The 20,472-nt window shown below is 41.2% G+C and overlaps 1 protein-coding gene across 1 annotated transcript in view; it reads right to left on the bottom strand.

Moving 5' to 3' along the window:
* GTF2A2 (general transcription factor IIA subunit 2) overlaps positions 1–18,333 on the bottom strand; it is a 36,694-nt gene extending 18,361 nt beyond the window's left edge. Inside the window, exons 1-2 of the mRNA XM_089652430.1 lie at positions 18,055–18,333; positions 157–261 (exon numbers count right to left, since the gene is read on the bottom strand). Of these exons, the coding sequence (XP_089508556.1) occupies positions 157–261; positions 18,055–18,126 (177 nt within the window). The 5' untranslated portion in view covers positions 18,127–18,333. The remainder of the gene's footprint in view (positions 1–156; positions 262–18,054) is intronic.
* Positions 18,334–20,472: the final 2,139 nt, after the last annotated feature.

Raw genomic sequence — 20,472 nt, 5'->3', positions numbered from 1 at the left:
GATTGGTGTTGCTCTGAACAATACCACTGCACAGAGCAGGTAAGTACAACATGTTTGTTATTTTAATAAAAAAAAAAAAAAAAAAAAAAAAAATAGACTTTAGTAACACTTTTAATATATATGTTCTCACCATATAGGATATTAAAAGTCTCTTACCCTAAAGTTGACTCTGTTTCGGACTCGCTGTGCCAGTGCTGAATTTATTGCCTTGTCAAACTGAAGCAGAACTTGTAGTGCCAGCTGAGGGTTAATCTGCTGAGACTGTAGGGAAGAAAAAACAAAAAAATTAAAAAAAAAAACAAAAACAAAAAACATGATTATGGAATGTGTGCCTTTTTGTTAAAGCAAACAAGGATGTAAGATCCTAGATCAGCTTTTCTTTACTTAAAAGCTGACAGGTCTACTTTAAAAGGCTAGGTTCAGAGGGAACATGTTACTCCCATATTTAACCACTTGCCCTCCAGAAGATTTACCCCCCTTCCTGACTATGCCATTTTTTGCGATACGGCGCTGCATTACTAAAACTGACAATTGCGCAGTTATGCAACTCTGCACCCAAAATAAATGTATGTCCTTTTTTTACCCACAAATAGAGCTTTCTTTCAGGGGTATTTCATCACCTGTGCGGTTTTTATTTTTTGCGCTATAAACAAAACAAGACTGACAATTTAAAAAAAAAAAACAATATTTTTTACTTTTTGCTATTAAAAACATGTCCAGTGAAAAAATTTTAAAAAATAACTTTCGTCAAAAATTTAGCCCAAAATGTTTTCTGCTACATGTCTTTGCTGAAAAAAAAGATCCCAATACGTATAAATTAATTGGTTTACATGAAAGTTATAGCTTTTGCAAATGGTGGTATATATACACCAGATTTTCTTCTTACTAGTAATGGCACCGATCAGCAACTTAGTTTGGGACTGCGGCGGGCATTCTGACACTGGCGGGGAACTGACTTGGTGTCACTGACATCCCCAGTGACACCAATACAGTGATCAGTGCTAATAAAAAGCAATTATACTGTAGTAATGGCACTAGAAAGGAAGGGGTTAACATGTGGGGCAATCAAATGGTTAGCTGTGTGACGTTTTACTATTGGGCTGTGTCTGTGCGCACGTTTTACAACAAGCACACTGCTTTGTATGGCTCTGCTATGCAGAGCCATACAATGCAGTGTGCAGGAGCTGACGGGGAGAAATCTGTATGGTCTACATACAGGTCTCTCCCCCATCAGATATCCTTGGGTGTCAGAGGGGAATCACCGGTCGGGACCCGATGATTGACAGCCGAGGTCGTGAATGGCAGCGCACCCCCTACCCAGAACGGCAAAATCTATAATTATATATAATATATATACAGACACAAACACATATACATACATACACACATTATTTTGCACACCCGTGCCATCCTGTAGTAGTTTTTCTGCTATAGGACAGCGCGGAAGCGGTTAAGGTGTAACATGTGCCCAAGCACCCCTGCTCCTCCGTGACAGCGTGCAAAGGTTGCTCTCACCCATAATAGAAAATATGGCAGTGTGACAAGAGCAACACTACCTGCAAAAAGTGGTTAGTTGAAAATCCAAGCGGAGTAATTTAACTGCATTCAATAGCTACAAAAATATTTTATTTGATCCCATGGATCATAAAGAGGTTGGACATAGACATGGTGAACAAATCAAAATAAAATTACAAAGTTAAAAGCATTCGGCGTCTTCAAATCTGGATAATTATCGGCAAGCAGGAATCCACATAAGGCAATAGGGTTCCCTAACTACGTGATCATAGGTTTCCATATGTTTCTGCATTGTATCTGGATAAGGAGAAAATTCTTCAAAGATATTCTCTGGTAAGCACCACAATAAGCGGAATGACTTCCTATAATGGAAACCAAAAAAGGATCATAGTAGTGGAAACATAAAAATAATGTATGCACAAGTCCTATACTAGAACAAGGAAACCAAACAAAATAGTAAACTTATGATTCCATTACCTTCTCATGAGCTTGACTGTCATGACAAAATGGTGAATGCAAGGCCTTCCTGGGTAACCACCCCAAGTGGAAATGAATCCACAATAGCAAGTGATTCTGAGAATGTATAAACATAAATCATGAATATCAAACAAAATACCTGAATGGAGTAAATATAGAGGTAAAAAGTATATATTACCATAAGTTGGATCAAGGAGACTTCACCTCACTTGAAATGAGATCAGGTCTTTGTGTTTCCAATAATGAATATGGGGGTGGAAAGCCAGGTGGTCTTAGTATATAAAATCCAGGCTGATTGTAACAGGCAGAATATACCTGAATATATGTACCCAATTTAGGGTTTCCAAAAATTGCTCTTACTGAGAAATGATGCGGTTCCTTATAGATATATGAGCCTACTATCACATACCACAGCACGTATGTAGCATAATGTAAACATATTTCTCCAATAGGAGTTCAAAAATTCCCCAAAAACAGGGCTGATGGGCACACGGTTCCCAGTATGTGGAGTATACTTCCCGTATATAAATAGCAAATAGAGGCCATCTAAGCCAAACAAGCTAATAACTTGCCACCGGTGGAAGTGAGCTGTGACTCTTAAGTCGCCGTGTGCGGGCTGCTTAGGATGATAGCCTCATCGTAGTCTTTAATGCCTCGTGCCTTTCCAATATGGAACTGAAGCAAACCGCTTCTTCCCTCCTCGTGGGCACCGCACCCTATGAAGACGCCGAGCGTAATGATATCATCACGTTGATGCGTTTCATCCGCCAATCACCGCAGACTTCGTCAGAACTGGGAGGGGACTTCTCTTCCATTGCCTTATATAGTGCCCTAATTGCATACAGAGTTCTTTGTCGCCCTCTTGTGTTGAAAAACTATCACTACATTAAAATCCAAAATCACAGAGAAACATATACTAAATGGTGACATTACAAGAAAAAGCCTTATTCAAATGAAGAAATCATCTTGAAAAATGTCACCATTTAGTATATGTTTCTCTGTGATTTTGGATGATCGCATTGATTGGCGGATGAAACGCATCAACGTGATGACATCATTACGCTCGGCGTCTTCATAGGGTGCGGTGCCCACGAGGAGGGAAGAAGCGGTTTGCTTCAGTTCCATATTGGAAAGGCACGAGGCATTAAAGATTACGATGAGGCTATCATCCTAAGCAGCCCGCACACGGCGACTTAAGAGTCACAGCTCACTTCCACCGGTGGCAAGTTATTAGCTTGTTTGGCTTAGATGGCCTCTATTTGCTATTTATATATGGGAAGTATACTCCACATACTGGGAACCGTGTGCCCATCAGCCCTGTTTTTGGGGAATTTTTGAACTCCTATTGGAGAAATATGTTTACATTATGCTACATACGTGCTGTGGTATGTGATAGTAGGCTCATATATCTATAAGGAACCGCATCATTTCTCAGTAAGAGCAATTTTTGGAAACCCTAAATTGGGTACATATATTCAGGTATATTCTGCCTGTTACAATCAGCCTGGATTTTATATACTAAGACCACCTGGCTTTCCACCCCCATATTCATTATTGGAAACACAAAGACCTGATCTCATTTCAAGTGAGGTGAAGTCTCCTTGATCCAACTTATGGTAATATATACTTTTTACCTCTATATTTACTCCATTCAGGTATTTTGTTTGATATTCATGATTTATGTTTATACATTCTCAGAATCACTTGCTATTGTGGATTCATTTCCACTTGGGGTGGTTACCCAGGAAGGCCTTGCATTCACCATTTTGTCATGACAGTCAAGCTCATGAGAAGGTAATGGAATCATTAGTTTACTATTTTGTTTGATTGCCTTGTTCTAGTATAGGACTTGTGCATACATTATTTTTATGTTTCCACTACTATGATCCTTTTTTGGTTTCCATTATAGGAAGTCATTCCGCTTATTGTGGTGCTTACCAGAGAATATCTTTGAAGAATTTTCTCCTCATCCAGATACAATGCAGAAACATATGGAAACCTATGATCACGTAGTTAGGGAACCCCATTGCCTTATGTGGATTCCTGCTTGCCGATAATTATCCAGATTTGAAGACGCCGAATGCTTTTAACTTTGTAATTTTATTTTGATTTGTTCACCGTGTCTATGTCCAACCTCTTTATGATCCATGGGATCAAATAAAATATTTTTGTAGCTATTGAATGCAGTTACATTACTCCGCTTGGATTTTCAACTAACCACTTTTTGCAGGTAGTGTTGCTCTTGTCACACTGCCATATTTTCTATTATGTACTTTGGGTTTATAAATCCACATTTATACTATAAGTGAGACGGAGATATTATTTTGACACGGATGTACGTGTCAGATTAGGTGGCTTTCTTCTCTTTGTTTGCTCTCACCCATAGCTGCTCTCACATTTAAAAATCGAAGCAGCTGTGCTTGACTGCGCTCACACAACCACATCATTCATTCACAGATATCTGTGAATGAATTCAACTACAAGTCCCATCCACCACAGTGGCAGGTGGGACATTTAGTTCTCAATGGACTAAGAGTGCAATTTTACTCCACGGACACTTCTTTCAGTTTTCTAACTAAAAGCCGTACAGGCAGAGAGCTGGAGGAAGAGTGCGCAGCGCGATCCTGCAGTGATATTGTGTTTGCATTAAAAGGGTTAATTTGCTTATGCATGAATTTGTCCTGATATAGATACACACAAACACATGATGTTTGTCCTAAACCTTATTTTTTTACTTAGGGGCGTGTGTGATGCCAGACTGTAAAATCGTTGAAGAAAACCCTGGGGGGGGGGGGGGGGGGGGGTGGACACACAAAAAAAAACAAAACACACCTTTCTTCCCAGCTGGAAAGGGCAGGACAGTTATGCATTACATCTATAGCGTAGATACAAAGATATGACAACAGATCCAATAGGAGTAGAAACAGACCCCTTACACACTGTCTACCAAACTGCAGTCACCAATGAGGTCATGGATATGAACACTTCTGTAGGTGTTCACCTTTACACCTACAAAAGTCAAAGGGCCAGGCCTGCAGTTTACTGCTTTTTCTTTGGCAATGCTTCTTAGGATTTGTTCACACCAGCAGCTGCCTTATGGTGGCCCTACACTATACAATCAGTTTGTACAATCTTCTTAGATCTACCATCAACTATGTAGTGCAGAGGCCTGGCTGATTTGATACCATTTGATTAAAGGTTAATCAAATCAGCCATAATACATAATTTTGGCAACTCTAAAACATATTGTACAATCAGAGTATAGCGTATAGCCAACTTTAGAATGCAGCTGCTGTGCGTGGTGTGAAAGCAGTGGTGCCGATGTGCAATAAACTGCACCGCACTGTTTACTTTTTTTGTGCAAACATTTCTGAAATTTCACAAAATAAAAGGGTCTGTATTTCTGTATTTTCCAATTCAATTCACTATTATCAAGATGACTAAAGTGCAGCCTTGATGACAGGCAGTTACAAAAAAGGGGAAAAAACTAAAAAGAAAGTTGAATTAGCCCACCTAGAACTCACCTGAACTTCTAAAATGGTGAGGTGACTCAAAGAAACTGATTATCTACACCAGCTTTTCTCAACCTTTTTTCACCCTTTAAAATTAGGACAATCTTAAGGCACCTAAAAATGTGAAAAACTATTCTAATAGTTGTCTATCAACGCAGCAACATCCACACATGTAGGACACCTAATGTTAGAGGGGATTTATTCTTCCAAAACAAAGACACACTATTGCACGCTGCTACTGACTAGTATTCCAAGATTTCTTCTCCCTCCGTTTTTCTCCATCACTGAGCTAATGTGACCCTAGCATTGATGGAGAGGGGCAGGGGAGGGTCAAACGAGGATGCTGTGCAGGCAACCAGCATCCTCTTTATCAAATTATGTCATTGGTTTTCAGGACGCCGGCAGCTAGAAAGTCTTAATAGTGCACAATGAAACCTGTGGCTTTGTGTAACTAAAAGGCAGGCTTGTTCCACCCGCTGACTTGTGTACAAATCTTTTAGACATTTTGGCTGGGCACCCTGGTTGAGAAAGGCGGATCTACACCGACATACAATGCTTACAATGGTCAACCTTTCTGATATGGTATTTTGCAAGGGAAAACCACCTGCTGCTATAAGTGCTTCGAACATGTTAGCTGGAGTTAAGCATTAAAGCAAATCTTTACCCATAACTTAATAAAAAAAATTGTTTTCGTTAGCAAGGTACATACATTCCACATGAATAATTATGCTACCAAAGTTATTGTGTGCCTTCAGCATTGTTTATGGTTGTATCTTACTGAAGCTCAGAGCCCCTGAGCAGCAGTAAATCTTTAGGCTGTCAACAGACTGACTTCTGGTGGTTCTGATTTTTGGCAGAAGAGGGCGCAGGACACATGCACGCTGCTTGAACAGCTCAAAGTGGCTATTACTAAGCTCATCCAGAGGAGAGATCTCACTGCGCAAGCATACAGTTTGAATGGCAGCTGTAAAAAGGGGGGTGGGGGTGGAGGTACGAATATATGGGTAGATTTAGTAGAGCTGGAGAGTGCAAGACCTGGTGCAGTTGTGCATGGTAACCAATCAGCTTCTAACCTCAGCTTCTTCAATTAAAAGTATAACTAAAGGCAAAACCTTTAGTTTTGGACAGAATGGAGATGGTGTCATTTTGACATACGGTCTACTTTTGACTGCTCCCACTACTTCCAGGTGCAGGTGATAGCGATGGGGACTACTTGTGCCCCGTTGTATGCCAACCTGTTCCTGGGGGGGGGGGGGGGGGAATCGAATGGAGCGGTTAATTGTTAGCTCAGAAGTGATGACACAGTACCTTCAGTATGTGTCATCAGGGATGTTTAATTTGTATCACCCAACGCAGGTAGCTCACCTGTCAGGTGGAAGCATTCGGGTGGCAATGCCCACAGTGTCAACGCCCCCCCCCCCACTTGCAAAGTCTCCCAGGCTCAGCTTGCCCATCTGCAGGCCCGGGACTGGCTCAGCATGCGCCGGCATCTAGAGTGGAGGGAGGAAAGCAAACACGTCTGCTCCCCTCCCCGTCCTGACCCGGAAGTGACGTTTGACATAACTTCCAGGTCCCCATTCACAGATTTTCAGTTATTGAAGCTGGGAAAGAATGTAATGCAGTGTGATGTACACTGCATTACATTCAGGGGAGCAGAGGGGAGACATCCAGGGTCTTTTAGACCCTGGATTTCTCATTAAAAAGAAACTGTCAACAAAAAAATCATCAAAGAGGGGAGAAAAAAAAAAGTCCCCTATGTAATGAAAAAAAAAGTTAAGTACAACTTTTTTTTTTAAATAGTAAAAAAAAATCAAAGTTGCACCCAAGCACATAACATCCCCTAAAAAAAAAATAAATAAAAAAAAAATAAAAAATAAAATTTGAGCCCCACATATACGCATGTACAAAAGTAAAAGCACACGCTGAGGCGCCTCTGCATGAAAACGTTGATTGCGATACATGTTACATGTCACCGTGCACGCCAGAATGAGAACAATTCTAACACCAGTCCTCGTCCGTAACGCTAAACTGATGACCTATAAGGGTCACCTATAAAAACTATAGGGTAACGAAGTTTGTAGTCATTTCACGAGTGCATGCAAATTCAAGGTTTGACATATTTGTTTACTCTGTGGAGCCTAACCTTTTATACTTTACCAAAAAAAGAGAATAATTTATTGGTTTTTGTGCCCTAAAATTAATTTTGTGTATTATTTACAGAAATATTGCGTTTCTTAGACCTTTGCGAAAATATCATGTGACATAAAATTGGAGCTTCCACTATTTTATTCTCTAGGGTCTCTGATTTAGGAAAATATATAACGTTTGGGGGTTTTGTGTAATCTTCAGGCCTAAAAATATTTTTTAAACTTGTGTAAAAAACACAAAAATGGCTCTGGCAGCAAAAGGGATAAAGGATAAGCCCGACACTCCCCTTTCCTGTCAAGCACCCAAATAGTACACATTACATTGCAAGGTCTCTCTCCTCCCTGCTAGTTCCCAGGTGCATTGCTGGAGACAAGCAAGGAGGGGAGGAGGAGATAAAATGGTGCAATATTAAACAATTAAAATGTTTAAGTTGCCAAGAAAGTCCCTTTTGATTTTAGAAGTCCCAGACATTCCTAAAAGCATTTCAGATTTAATTACGGTTTGGGTTAAATTTTTGTTTTTTTTTTAATCAGGCCAAGTAGATTGAGACAACAATTTAGTCCCTGGACAAGTAATTTTATCAAAAGTTTCCACATTCCTGGTCATTATGGAGAAGACATAACGGTGACATATTGATATTGTGGACAGGATCTCATTGAGTTTTTTTGCCCTGGCCCAAATACACCCCCACAGAGTGGGGGTGACTTTGACCAACGTATATTACAAATTGAGGCAAGGTGGATTTATAGATTAAATGCTACTGCCCCTCCTGGACTAAAAAGGATTCCATGAGCTTTGCCCCATTCTTAACAGAGACTTGATGTCCCTGCAATACTTCTGTATCTCTATTTTAGAGACTATCAAACAAAGGTGGAGTAAAAGATGAGGGTTTTTATTCGGTGTGTATTTTTGAAGACTGCAAGCTTTTTAGGTTAGTGACTGTGGACATCTATTTTATGTAGTTTATTTTACTTTTTTCTTCCCCCCCCCCTTTTTTTTTTGGCTCCATTTGATTTTTGTTGTGTTTTATTTCATTCTGTTTTGTTTTGACGTGTTTGGTCTTCAGTTGCATCTAGGATGACTTGTCTCTGTGTAAACCTGGGAGTTGTGAGCCTTGGGTGGTCATATTTCATTGTAGTTCATGTATGCCGCCTGTCCTTTTCTGTCCTCTAGATGCAGCACTGTCTAAGGTAGATGTTCTGTGTTTAGGATGATCTCTGAGTGCATGCGCGCATCATGTCATTATGCATATGCATGGTGACGTCATTTCCGGCGCCGCGGCCATCTTTAGTGTTTTTGGTCCACATGCCAAAAAGATGGTGAAGTAATTGACGGCTTTGTCTGCTTTTAGATCACCTGTCTACAGGCTCCCCAGGGGAGAAAGGGCCATCCTCTCTTCTGGCCCCTCCAAGGCTGCAGGTTACTTTTTATTGGTAGTTATTTTGTGGCTAGTTATCTTTGGGCGGTTCCTTGGAAGACACAGGGACTATAAGATGGGCTAGTAGGGGGGCATGTCTTTTTCTTCATTTTTTGCAACATTTGTACCAGGATAGTGGTGGGTTCTCATGTATGTAATACATCTAAAGTGGTGAGTGTTTTAGACCAGTATGGCTTTTTGAATTTTTATAAATGAGTATGATGCTGAATGTCCTCCCCCTGTGTTTTGTTTGATTCTTTTAGAGGTCAAACCATATATGAGACACATCTATGGACATTGGGGTCTGTCTTCTCATTACATCTTTATATCAGATATATATGTTCCATCTTCATTCTGAGTAGTGGCATGGCCTTTCCTATGAACAGTATCAGCTGGGAGATCTCCCACCAGCTATTTGGGAATTTGAACTACATTGTTAAGAGTATGTAGGTTGTGGACTAGGAAATGTCAATATATATATGTGCATCTTTTTGATTTTTCACATGCTTATACTGGTAGTTCACCCTTTATCCCCCCCCCTTTTTTTCCTTTCTTGTATATTGGTATTGGAGAATGTCAGTTGCTAATCCTGTGCCCCCGTTAGGGGGATTCACCTTATCTATTTGTCCTGTTTACCATTATCATTGAAAGTGAAAGTAACAGAAAAATCACAATATTTGTGTTGTACCCACAAAAAGGATAGACGTGAAATCTTTCAATGGGGACACTAGTTCTGGTGATCTGGGAGTCCCCTAGGGATTCCCTTAAAGTGATTCTAAAGGCATTTTTTTTTAAATACTTACCTGCTGTGTCCAGTGGTTTTGCACAGGGCAGCCCAGATCCTCCTGTTCTCTGGTACCCTGCAGGCTCTCCTGGCCCCTCCCTCCTGTCATGTGCCCCCACAGCAAGCAGCTTGCTATAGGTGCTCCAGCTGCTCCATGTGTTAATTCACACAAGGAGCTGTGGCTCGGCACTGCCCTCTCTCTCTTCTCATTGGTTCACTTGCTGTGACTGACAGCAGTAGGAATTGCTGAGACTCCAGTGCACATCGCTGGATCGAGAGGGGGCTTAAGTATTGGGGGGGGGGGGGCTGGGGGATACTGCACACAGGTTTTTTTACATTCATGCATAGAATGCATGAAGGTAAAAAGACCTTCAGCCTTTACTTTACAACCACGTTAAATTTGCAGGGATTTCTTCTCCCTTCCTGTTTATCTATGCAACAGGAAGTGAAGGGCATTCTTCCCAACTGGATGCAGATGGCAAAAAGTAAACCATGCGCCAGTTTTAATAAATCAACCCCATCCTGAAAAAAGCAGAATGGAGGGTAATCGAGAGTCCTGCATGTGTAATGAGAGGAGGTACAGTATTTGAAACAGAAGAAGCGCTAGCATGTACTAATCAAAAGGATAAGGAAAATGTATAGCTTGTTTTTTTTTGGAAATGTGGCTAAAGGTGAACTTACACTTTAAAACAAGTGAAATAAGCAGAAGTTGAAACCTGCAGTTTTCATTTATCGTATCAAATGGTTAAAAAAATAAATAAAAAATATGCAGCTATAAGGAAGAGATGCAAATATTAACAGACAAAATGATTTGCATAAAATTACCCAGCCACCTGGCAACAGACAAGGAAAAGCTCAGAGCAATGTCAGCCACACTCCATGACAGCAGGCATCCTTCCATAAAGCTGTCAAGATCCACATAGTAATTAACTGAAGAGTGACATTTGATATCTTAAAAATGACAATCAGAATTCAAGGTTAATTCAAGGCATTGATTTAAACACACATGCATACACTCACACCAATTTATTAGTAATACTCTACTAATCTGGTCACAATCTCCCTCTCTCCTCAAACCGGTAGCGGTATGAATTACACATTCAAAAATAAGTTCCTTTAAGATTTTGGTCTGCGCTGACATGGATTGCATGGTGGTGGATATTTTTAGAGGTCTAGTTTCTGAGTGTTAAATTCATTCTCAGTCATTCTAGTTTGTAGCCAATTTGTGGGCAAATCATTTGACACACTGCTTTGTGTTAGCAATGGATGGTATAAATAAAGGATAAGTTCACTTAAAAAATGTGCTTTTTTTTTTAACAGATGAATGCGCATTTCTTATAATTTTTTATTTTTTTTTGGAGCCTGTAAAGCATTGCACCAGCAATCAGCAGATTGCAGGTGCCATGCAGGTCTCCAGCAGACTGCCAGTTTAATCTGTGTGCTTGTACCTTTAACACCGACCCTGGCTCATATACACTGCTGAAAAAAAAATTAAAGGGACACTTTGATAACACATCAGATCTCAATGGGGAAAAAGATCATGCTGGATATCTATACTGATATGGACTGGGTAATGTGTTAGGAACGTAAGGATGCCCCATCGTTTGATGGAAATGAAAATCACCAACTTACAGGGGACTGAATTCAACAACACCCCTAAAATCAAAGTGAAAAAATGATACCAGTAGTGACACTGACCCAAGCCAAATGCAAAACTAGTGAAAAACAGTCAAAAAAGAGGAGTATGGAAAAAAATGTCAGTGGCCTTCACCTGTAAAACCATACTTGTTTTGGGGGTTGACTCATTGTTGCCTATCTAGTGCACATAATTAAATTAACAACACCACCAAAGCAGCTGAAACTTATTAACCTCCTCTGCTACTTAACTGACCAGATCAATATCCCAGAAGTTTAATTGACTTGATGCTATACTCTGATTAAAAAGTGTTCCTTAATTTTTAGAGCAGTGCATATGAATATGAAATCTTGGGTTTACATATTAACCACTTCAAACCCGGAATGTTTTCCTCCCTTCCTGACCAGGCATTTTTTGCGATTTGGCACTGCGCTATTTTAACTGGTAATTGTGCCATCATGCAACACTGTACTAGGTATTTTTTGTACACAAATAGAGCTTTTTATTTTTTCGTGATATAAATAAAAAAATACTGAAAACGTTGAAATAAACAATATTTTCTACTTTGTGTGTATATATATATATATATATATATATATATATATATATATGTATATATATATATATATATATATATACACACACACCTTCTATTTAGTCAAATTTAAACCAAAATGTATTCTGCTACGTCTTTGGTAAAAAAAAAAAAATTGCAATATGTGTAATGTGAAAAATCGACCGATAAACGAACCGTCTATGGCCTGAATTAGTCATAAATTTAGGCCAATATGTATTCTGCGACATGTCTTTGGTAAAAAAATAAAATAAAAATCCCAATACGTGTATATTAATTGGTTTGTGTGAAAGTTATAGCAACTACAAACTATGGTATATACTGTATATTGGAACTTACACAGCTTTCACTTTCTGACTGCCTATCACATTTCTTGTGGTACTAAAATGCCAGGGTGGTACAAGTCTTCTCCCCCCGCCCACATGAAAGAACTTGCTGAGAGGAATGTTGAGTCCATGGAAGATTTTATTTTTTGGCACAGATACTTGGAAAATCACTACACACAACACAAAGTTGTCACTTAAATCATATAGAGTGGGGAAAATAATTATTTGATCCCCTGCAGATTTTGTAAGTTTGCTCACTTACAAAGAAAGGGCCTATAATTTTTTATCATAGGAGTATTTTAAAAATGATGGAGAATGAATATCAACCAAAAATCCAGATAGGTCCGCTCTGTACAATAAGTCCATCCGTGAATTTTCCTTGCTACTAAATATTCCACGGTCAACGGTTAGTGGTATTATAACAAAGTGGAAGCAACTGGGAACAACAGCAACTAAGCCACGAAGTGGTAGGCCACGTAAAATGACAAAGCGGGGTCAGTGCATGCTGAAGAACCACAGTGTGCAGAAGTCGCCAACTGTCTACAGAGTCAATAGCTAAAGACCTCCAAACTTCCTCTGGCCTTCAGATTAGCACAACAGCATGTAGAGAGCTTCATGGAATGGGTTTCCATGGCCATGCAGCTGCATCAAAGCCCTACATCTCCAAGTGCAATGCAAAGCGCTGGATGCATTGTTGTAAAGCATGCTACCGCTGGATTCTAGAGCAGTAGAAACGTGTTCTGCAGAGTGACATCACGCTTCTCTGTCTGGCAATCCGATGGACGTGTCTGGGTTTGGCGGTTGCCAAAACGGTACTTGCCTGACTGCATTGTGCCAAGTGTAGAGTTTGCTGGAGGGGGGGGGGTTATGGTGTAGGGTTATTTTTCAGGGGTTGGGCTTGGCCCCTTAGTTTCACTGAAGGGAACTCTTAAGGCATCTGCATAAAAAGACATTTTGGACAATTTCATGCTGCCAACTTTGTGGGAACAGTTTGGGGTTGGCCCCTTCCTGTTCCAACATGACTGCACACCAGTGCACAAAGCAAGGTTCATAAAGACATGGATGAGCAAGTTTGGTGTGGAGGAACTTGACTGGCCTGCACAGAGTCCTGATCTCAACCTGACAGAACACCTCTGGGATGAATTAGAGCAGAGACTACGAGCCAGGCCTTCTCGTTCGACATCAGCACCTGACCTCACAAATGCGCTTCTGGAAGAATGGTCAAACATTCTCATAGACACATTCCTAAACCTTGTGGTCAGCTTTCCCAGAAGAGTTGAAACTGTTGCAAAGGGTGGGCCAACTTCATAATGAACCCTACAGACTAAGACTGGGATGCCATGAAAGTTCATGTGCCTGTAAAGGCAGGCGTCCCAATAATATTTTGGCAATATCGTGTGTTCTATATAAATATAAATGAGAGAGAGAGAGAGCGCATTTATCCCCAATACATTATTTACCTCAGTAGCACAAAGCAAATCTATCAGTGGCTCTGTTTGGATGGAAAGGTTCGCTTTTTGGTTTTCCAGTGCTTCCTGGGATATCTCAAACTTGCAATATTTCCAAAACAACCTGAAGCCAACGCTGAATACCCAGTTCCCGACTGCCATATAGCATCTTTACTGTTACAGGGTGGCCACTCGGGTAGTGGGCACGTGCAGCATCTGCTGTGATTAGTCACACTAGATGATAATCAGTGGGTGATGGCCAATGGATGACCGCTGGCACCCGCTGATCGGTGAGGAGCCACACTGGACGGAGCTCCGCATATGTAAACAAAGCAGAGCTCTGTCCTGTTAGCGGAGATGTGCAGGATTTTGTTTCCCTGCAAAGCAGGGAATAAAATCAAGAACATCCCTTAGTGAAAGCAGCAGCATACACAAAAAAAAAAAAAAAAAAATCAATGGATAGGCGCACATTTAACCCTTTGATTACCCTTTGTTTAACCCCTACCCAACCAGTGTCATTAGTACAGTGACAGTGCATAGTTTTAGCACTGATCACTGTACTGTCACAGGTTCCCACAAAATGTCAGTTAGTGTCATGTTGTCTGCCGCAATATCGCAGTCTGCTAGAAGCTGCTGATCTCCGCCATTACGAATATAAAAAAAATAAACTCAAGTATACATACACACCATCGTTTGTAGATGCCACAAATTTGCGCAAACAAATCAATATACACTTATTGGGATTTTTTTTTTAACCAAAAATATGTAGCAGAATACATATTGGCCTAAATTTATGAAAACATTTAATGGTTTTAATTTTTTATTGGATATGCTTTATAGCAGAAATATATCAAGTCTGAAGTATGCCTTACTGGAATTCAGGGTTGAGGAATCCTAAAAAGATCAAAGATGGCTCATCACCTTCAAATTGTTTTTGGCAAAAATGACTATTGCTAAGAATTGGAAGTCACCTATTGTACCTGCTCAAGCACAAACGTTCCCGAATAATGAAAAATGAGCGTTTATCAGCGATCATAAATGACAAAATGAAAGTCTCTGAAAAGGTGTGGGACCCGTAGGTTAAATATATAACGGGTGACCCTTGGACTATACCCAATTGAGAAACTCCAAAGAGGGAGTGGGCCAGAGCATGGAGGCATTTACCCACCCCTTCATCTTCTTTCTCTTCCTATTTTTTTTTTTTTAAGTATTCTAGCCTTTTCTTTTCTAAAATAGTGGTATTACAACAAACTCAGGGGAAACATTTATAACTGTACAACTTTCGAGGTAGGTAGCCCTAATTGAAAGGAATGTATGGTGTGCCTACATGGTTAACCTCCCTGGCAGTATGATTATTTCAGATTTTTGGTGCTGAAAGCGGTACAATTATTTTGCATGGAAATTTGGCGTTTTATATTGTAGGCCTGTAATTCTTAGGAATAACTCACTGAAATCTGTCCGAACAAGAGTCTAGTAAACATCCCGGGTAGTATAAAACTTGAAACACGAAATCATAAATTATAATTGAATAAATAATCATAGAAAATAATAAAATAATAAATTTAGTTCAATAATATAATTAAACCAAAAACACTGAAATTTGAAATATAGCGCCAAGTTCGCACATCACTGAGCTTAGTCACAAAATAGTTTTCAGTGTCTGATGACGAATTTCCCCACGAATCATTATCACTCAATTCTGCAAGTGGTTCTAATTTACTATCGCTGTTCTCTAGCTGGTCTAAAACCGCTTTTGACCTAAAGGGACGCTTTTTGGACACCATGGACATTTCTCAGTTTCCAGGCAGAAAGAACAGTAAAAATGCAGGCAGGGCACAGGACAAAGCAGTAGGGACACAATGTATGTGAAATGGTTTGGTACAGTAATGTTTTACTATGTGATTTTAGTGATTTTTGTGAATGTCACTTTCAAATTTCCCGCTGTTCCGTCCCCGTACGTCCCGACGCTCGCAGGGGATGGAACCCAGATGACAGATGCCGGTATCTGCCAGATTACATTGCCGGGGACACTGCAGGAGGGACATCGTGGGAGCGCAGGACAAGGTAAGTGACCGAGGGATCGCGGAGCAGTGCCACATGGTAACCCCGAGTGTAGCTTGGGGTTACCGCTTGTGGTACTGAAACTTTACCCCGAGCTACACTCAGGAATACCGCCAGGGAGGCTACCTTTATTTTTAAACACAATATTATAAGTATTATGCTCTTATAGGATCATCTACCTCACTGATGGGCTATTGCCCTAAGGCAGTAAGTTACCTGGAGTTTACTAGAGCTGTTTTTACAAAATCTTAATTCCTTATGTCACTATGCAATCTGTGTGTATTTTTATAGTGAAAGGAACACTATGTTGTCATTCTCCTTGTAACCTTCTTCATGTATTGTGAAAAATGTAAACAAAATATTGGAAACGAAAGTAAAAAAATATAATTTTTTTTTAAATTGGGTCTTTTATTTTTTTGCACTATTAAGAAAAGAAAAAAAAAAGGGCTCACCTGTCAGGTAGAAGCACTCGGGCAGCAGCGCTGCTACTGATTGCTTCTACATGAGCCCACTATGGTGCCAGGCTTTGCCCCCTCGTGTACCTCCGTCTTGCCCGCTGTGTCTCCCGGGCCAGGTTTGCCCATTTGCAGTCCCGGGACCAGATCAGTGGGTTCCAGCGTGTAGAGATGTAAGAGAGCCGACAAGACCACTACCCACCTCCTCTTCTCCGGACCCGGAAGTGACATTATGACGTAGTGTGATATGCACTGCATTACATCCAGTCGAATACAGGGGAGACATGCAGGGTCTTTTATACCCTGCACGTCTCAATAAAGAGAACCTGTCACCAAAAATCATCACATAGGGGACTTCTTGTTCCCTATGTGATGAAAAAAAAAAAGTTAAGTAATTTTTTTTTAACTATAAAAAAATTAAAAAAAGTTACACCCAAGCACACAATACCCTCCAAAAACATTTTGATCCCCCTACCCCCACTTATACGCACGTACAAATGTAAAAGCACACGCCGGGGCACCTACTCATGAAAACTTTGATTGCGAAACACATTACGTATTCCCGCACACGCCCAAACAAGATCAATATTTCTAGCACCAGCCCTCCTCTGTAACAATAGATTGGGCATTTAAAAGCGTCACTACTGAAAATACAGGGTACTAAAGTTTGTCACCATTTCACGAGCACACGTGAAACTCAGTGCAACCTCATCTTTTATTTTTTAAATAAATACCAGAAAAAGGGCAATTTATTGCTGTATTATGCCTACAATTAAGTGTATTTTTTAGTGAAATGTTGTGTTTCCTAGACCTTTGTGGTAATACCGTGTGACACAAATTGGAACTACCACTATTTTATTCTCTAACAGCACTGCTTTCAGAAAATATATGTTTTGGGGGCTTAAATACAGTTTTGGCTAATATGTCCACTCTTCCTACCACTCCATCCCCCACAGCCATTTCCTCCTGTACCACTATCCCCTCCCTCCTAGACTGTAAGCTCCAAGGAGCAGGGCCCTCGAACCCCTCGTGTATCACATTGTATTGTTACCGTACTGTCGCATGTTCTGTCTCCCATTGTAATGTACAGCGCTGAGCAAACTGTTGGCGCTTTATACTGTATAATAATATGTATTTATTTTTGTCAGGACAAGTAGATTTGGATCTTGATTTAGTCCCTGGACAAGTAGTTTTATAAAAAATTTCCACACCCCTGAAGCCTCTCAAAAGCTGTCAGACTTCTATGGAGGCTTTGGAGACGCTTTGAAGCACCAAGAAAGTGACGCAGGGTATAATTTTTGGAAGGAAAACAAAAGCAATGTGTAAACAGGACTGTAATCTTACCACTTTGTTAAGCGACAGGCTGGCAGAGCCCTTTAAAAAAAAAAAAAGTGTGTGGGGAAGCCACATTTGGAAGCGGGTGTAAACAAGCGCTGCGGGTGTTTTTTCTCCTGGGAGGACAGAAGGCGTTTAGATGCTCAATGTGCATATGAGGCCTTCATGGTGCCCCCTCACCCACATGGATGATGACACAGGATTTACACAGCACCAACAGTTTGCATACCTGCTAAAGTGTCTGCCATTGCAGGCTGGGAACACGGCCAATGTCCAGCGTCTTCCCCAGCCACTGTGTGGACCTAGACTAAGGGGTGTGTGTGTGTTAGACAGCGGTGCCCTGTGGGGGAGGGGGAATCCTCTGACCTGTATCAGCTCGTCCAGGCTCTCCTGCAGACTGTTGCCCAGTGTGGTGTTCCTGTACAGCTGATAAGCCATGATGTACGGAGCTCACACACGGCCACACCAGCCGCCCTGCTCGCTCTCCGGCTGTCCTCTGCACAGTACGGCACACAATTCCCGCCGGTCGCCGGGGCAAACCTCCTCTTCCACCCGCCGTATAGAGGGGACCGGAGACCGGAAGTTCTGTAACTCGGCAGCGGCGAATTCCCATCCACTGGAGGGAGGCGGAAGTGATGTCAGGAGAGGAACAGGAAATGGGCGGGGCACGAATGGAGCAATCTGGGAGCCCGGGAATAGTCAGATTTCCTCATCACTAAGGAAGGTATTAGCGGTGTAGCAGTAGTCCGTACCCTGTACTATGGCGCATGCGCCAATCCAGCAACATGTAAACATGGGGTAGGGAGGGCCGCTGACAACTAACACAAAAGAAAGCAGAGGGGCCCCAAACAGCCTGGAAGTTCAATCCATGCTAAGCATACTTAATTATGTCAGGTACTTGTATAGCGCCGTCAATTTACACAGTGCTTTACATATATTGTACATTCACATCAGTCCCTAACCCTCAAGGGGCGTACAATCTAAAGTACTTGTAACTGATCCTAGCAAAAATGCGTATGCGGATTTACCACGTTTTTTTTACAGGAAATATGACTCAAAAACACATGGTGGGGTGTCTTTTGCTACGTTTTCTATTGATGTGAATGGGAATGTGTTTGTAGTGCGTTTTATGTTGCTACAGTAAGGATGCAGCAATCAGGATTTAAATAAAAAACACAGTGGACCCGCGCCAGATCAGTGTGAAGAGCTCCATAGGAATGCATGGTCACACATTTAACTTCCATTTGTTGAGGGCCCGTTCACACCTATGCAGTTTGCTTTGCATTTTTCTATACATGTTTTGGACATTTGTGCGCAGCTTTTTTTTTTTTTGTTACAGCGGAGTTCCACTTTAAAGACTCCTCATTAAGGATTGGCACCTTTGGGGAGCAGAGGGGGGGGGGGGGGGGGGGGAACGTGAACCTGAATTTGACAGGCACCCACTCCCACTTCTGCTGCGATCACCTAGGTGATCGGAAGCAGAAGTTGTCCTTCTACCCTACCTTCCCAAAGTCTTGTGGGACACGTGACAGGTCCCAGAAGATGACGGGGCCATTCAGGAAGAGCAGCGCTACTCGTGCATGCGGCCCCCAGCTGTGCAGCCGCAAGCTGTCAGGTACCCACAATGAAGATGCCGGCCTCCTGGAATACAGGACGGCCGGTGTAACGGGCTGTGAAGGGGGCAACACGGGATCGTGGGACAGGTAAGTGGCTGTTTTTTTAAAAGTCAGCAGCTACAGTTTTTGTAGCTGCTGACTTTTATTTTTTTACAGAGTAAGTGGAACTCCACTTTAAAGTGGAATTTGTTTTGTTGCTGGGCAGAATAAAAATGCACAACGCAGCAAAAATGCACTACCATGTATTTCACCAGCTTCTCCATTGAACTCTCTTGTAGCTTTTTGCTTTTAACCGCTTCCCGACCACCCTACAGCAGAACTACTGCTACAGGGCGGCAGGGCTGCGTACAATCATGTATATATGTGATTTAGCATTTTCAGGTAGGGGACACGCATAGCAGAGCAATACAAAGCAGCTTATTTCCCTAGTAAAACACACACAGCACACAGTTGATCACCCCAGATGTTAACCCCTTCCTGCCCAGTGTCATTAGAACAGTGTCAGTGCTTTCTATTACTATTAGTGTCACTGGTGATGTCAGAGACAGTTAGTTCTCGCCCAGTGTCAGAATGCCTGCCGCAGTCTTGCAGTTCCGCTGTAAGTCACTGATCGCCGCTATTACTAGTATAAAAAAAAAAATTCCAGTATATATACCGCCATTTGTAGACACTATAATGTTCAATTAAAAACCAATTTATTTACATGTATTGGGATTTTTATTATGGCGAAATTTGATTTTTGTAATTTTTTTACTGGATATGCTTTATAACAAAAAGTTTTTTTTTTTTTTTAATTTGTTAGACTTTTTTTATTTATAGCGCAAAGAATAAAAACCACAGAGGCGATCAAATAGCACTGAAAAAAAGCTCTATTTGTGGGGGAAAAAAAAGGACATAAATTTCATTTGGGTGTAGCGTTCCATGACCGCGCAATTGTCAGTTAAAGTAACGCAGTGCCCTATCACAAATGGCCTGGTCAGGAAGGGGGGGGGCTAAATCCTCTGGAGGGCAAGTGGTTAAAATAAGTCTCTGACCCTTTCCAAAAACATAGCAGCTCAAAAAAGCATAGATGTGAACATGTTCCATAGGAAACCATGTTAACCGCTTCCCAATCACCCTATAGCAGGCAGATATACGGCTACAGGGCGGCACGGGTGCACAAAATCAT

Source organism: Staurois parvus, unplaced genomic scaffold (genome assembly GCF_062004578.1).
Source record: "Staurois parvus isolate SC_StPar_1 unplaced genomic scaffold, SC_StPar_1.0 ptg000682l, whole genome shotgun sequence".
NCBI classification, from domain to species: Eukaryota; Metazoa; Chordata; class Amphibia; order Anura; family Ranidae; genus Staurois; species Staurois parvus.
Note: the sequence above shows the minus strand (reverse complement) of the source record. Positions and strands in the feature narration are given on the sequence as shown.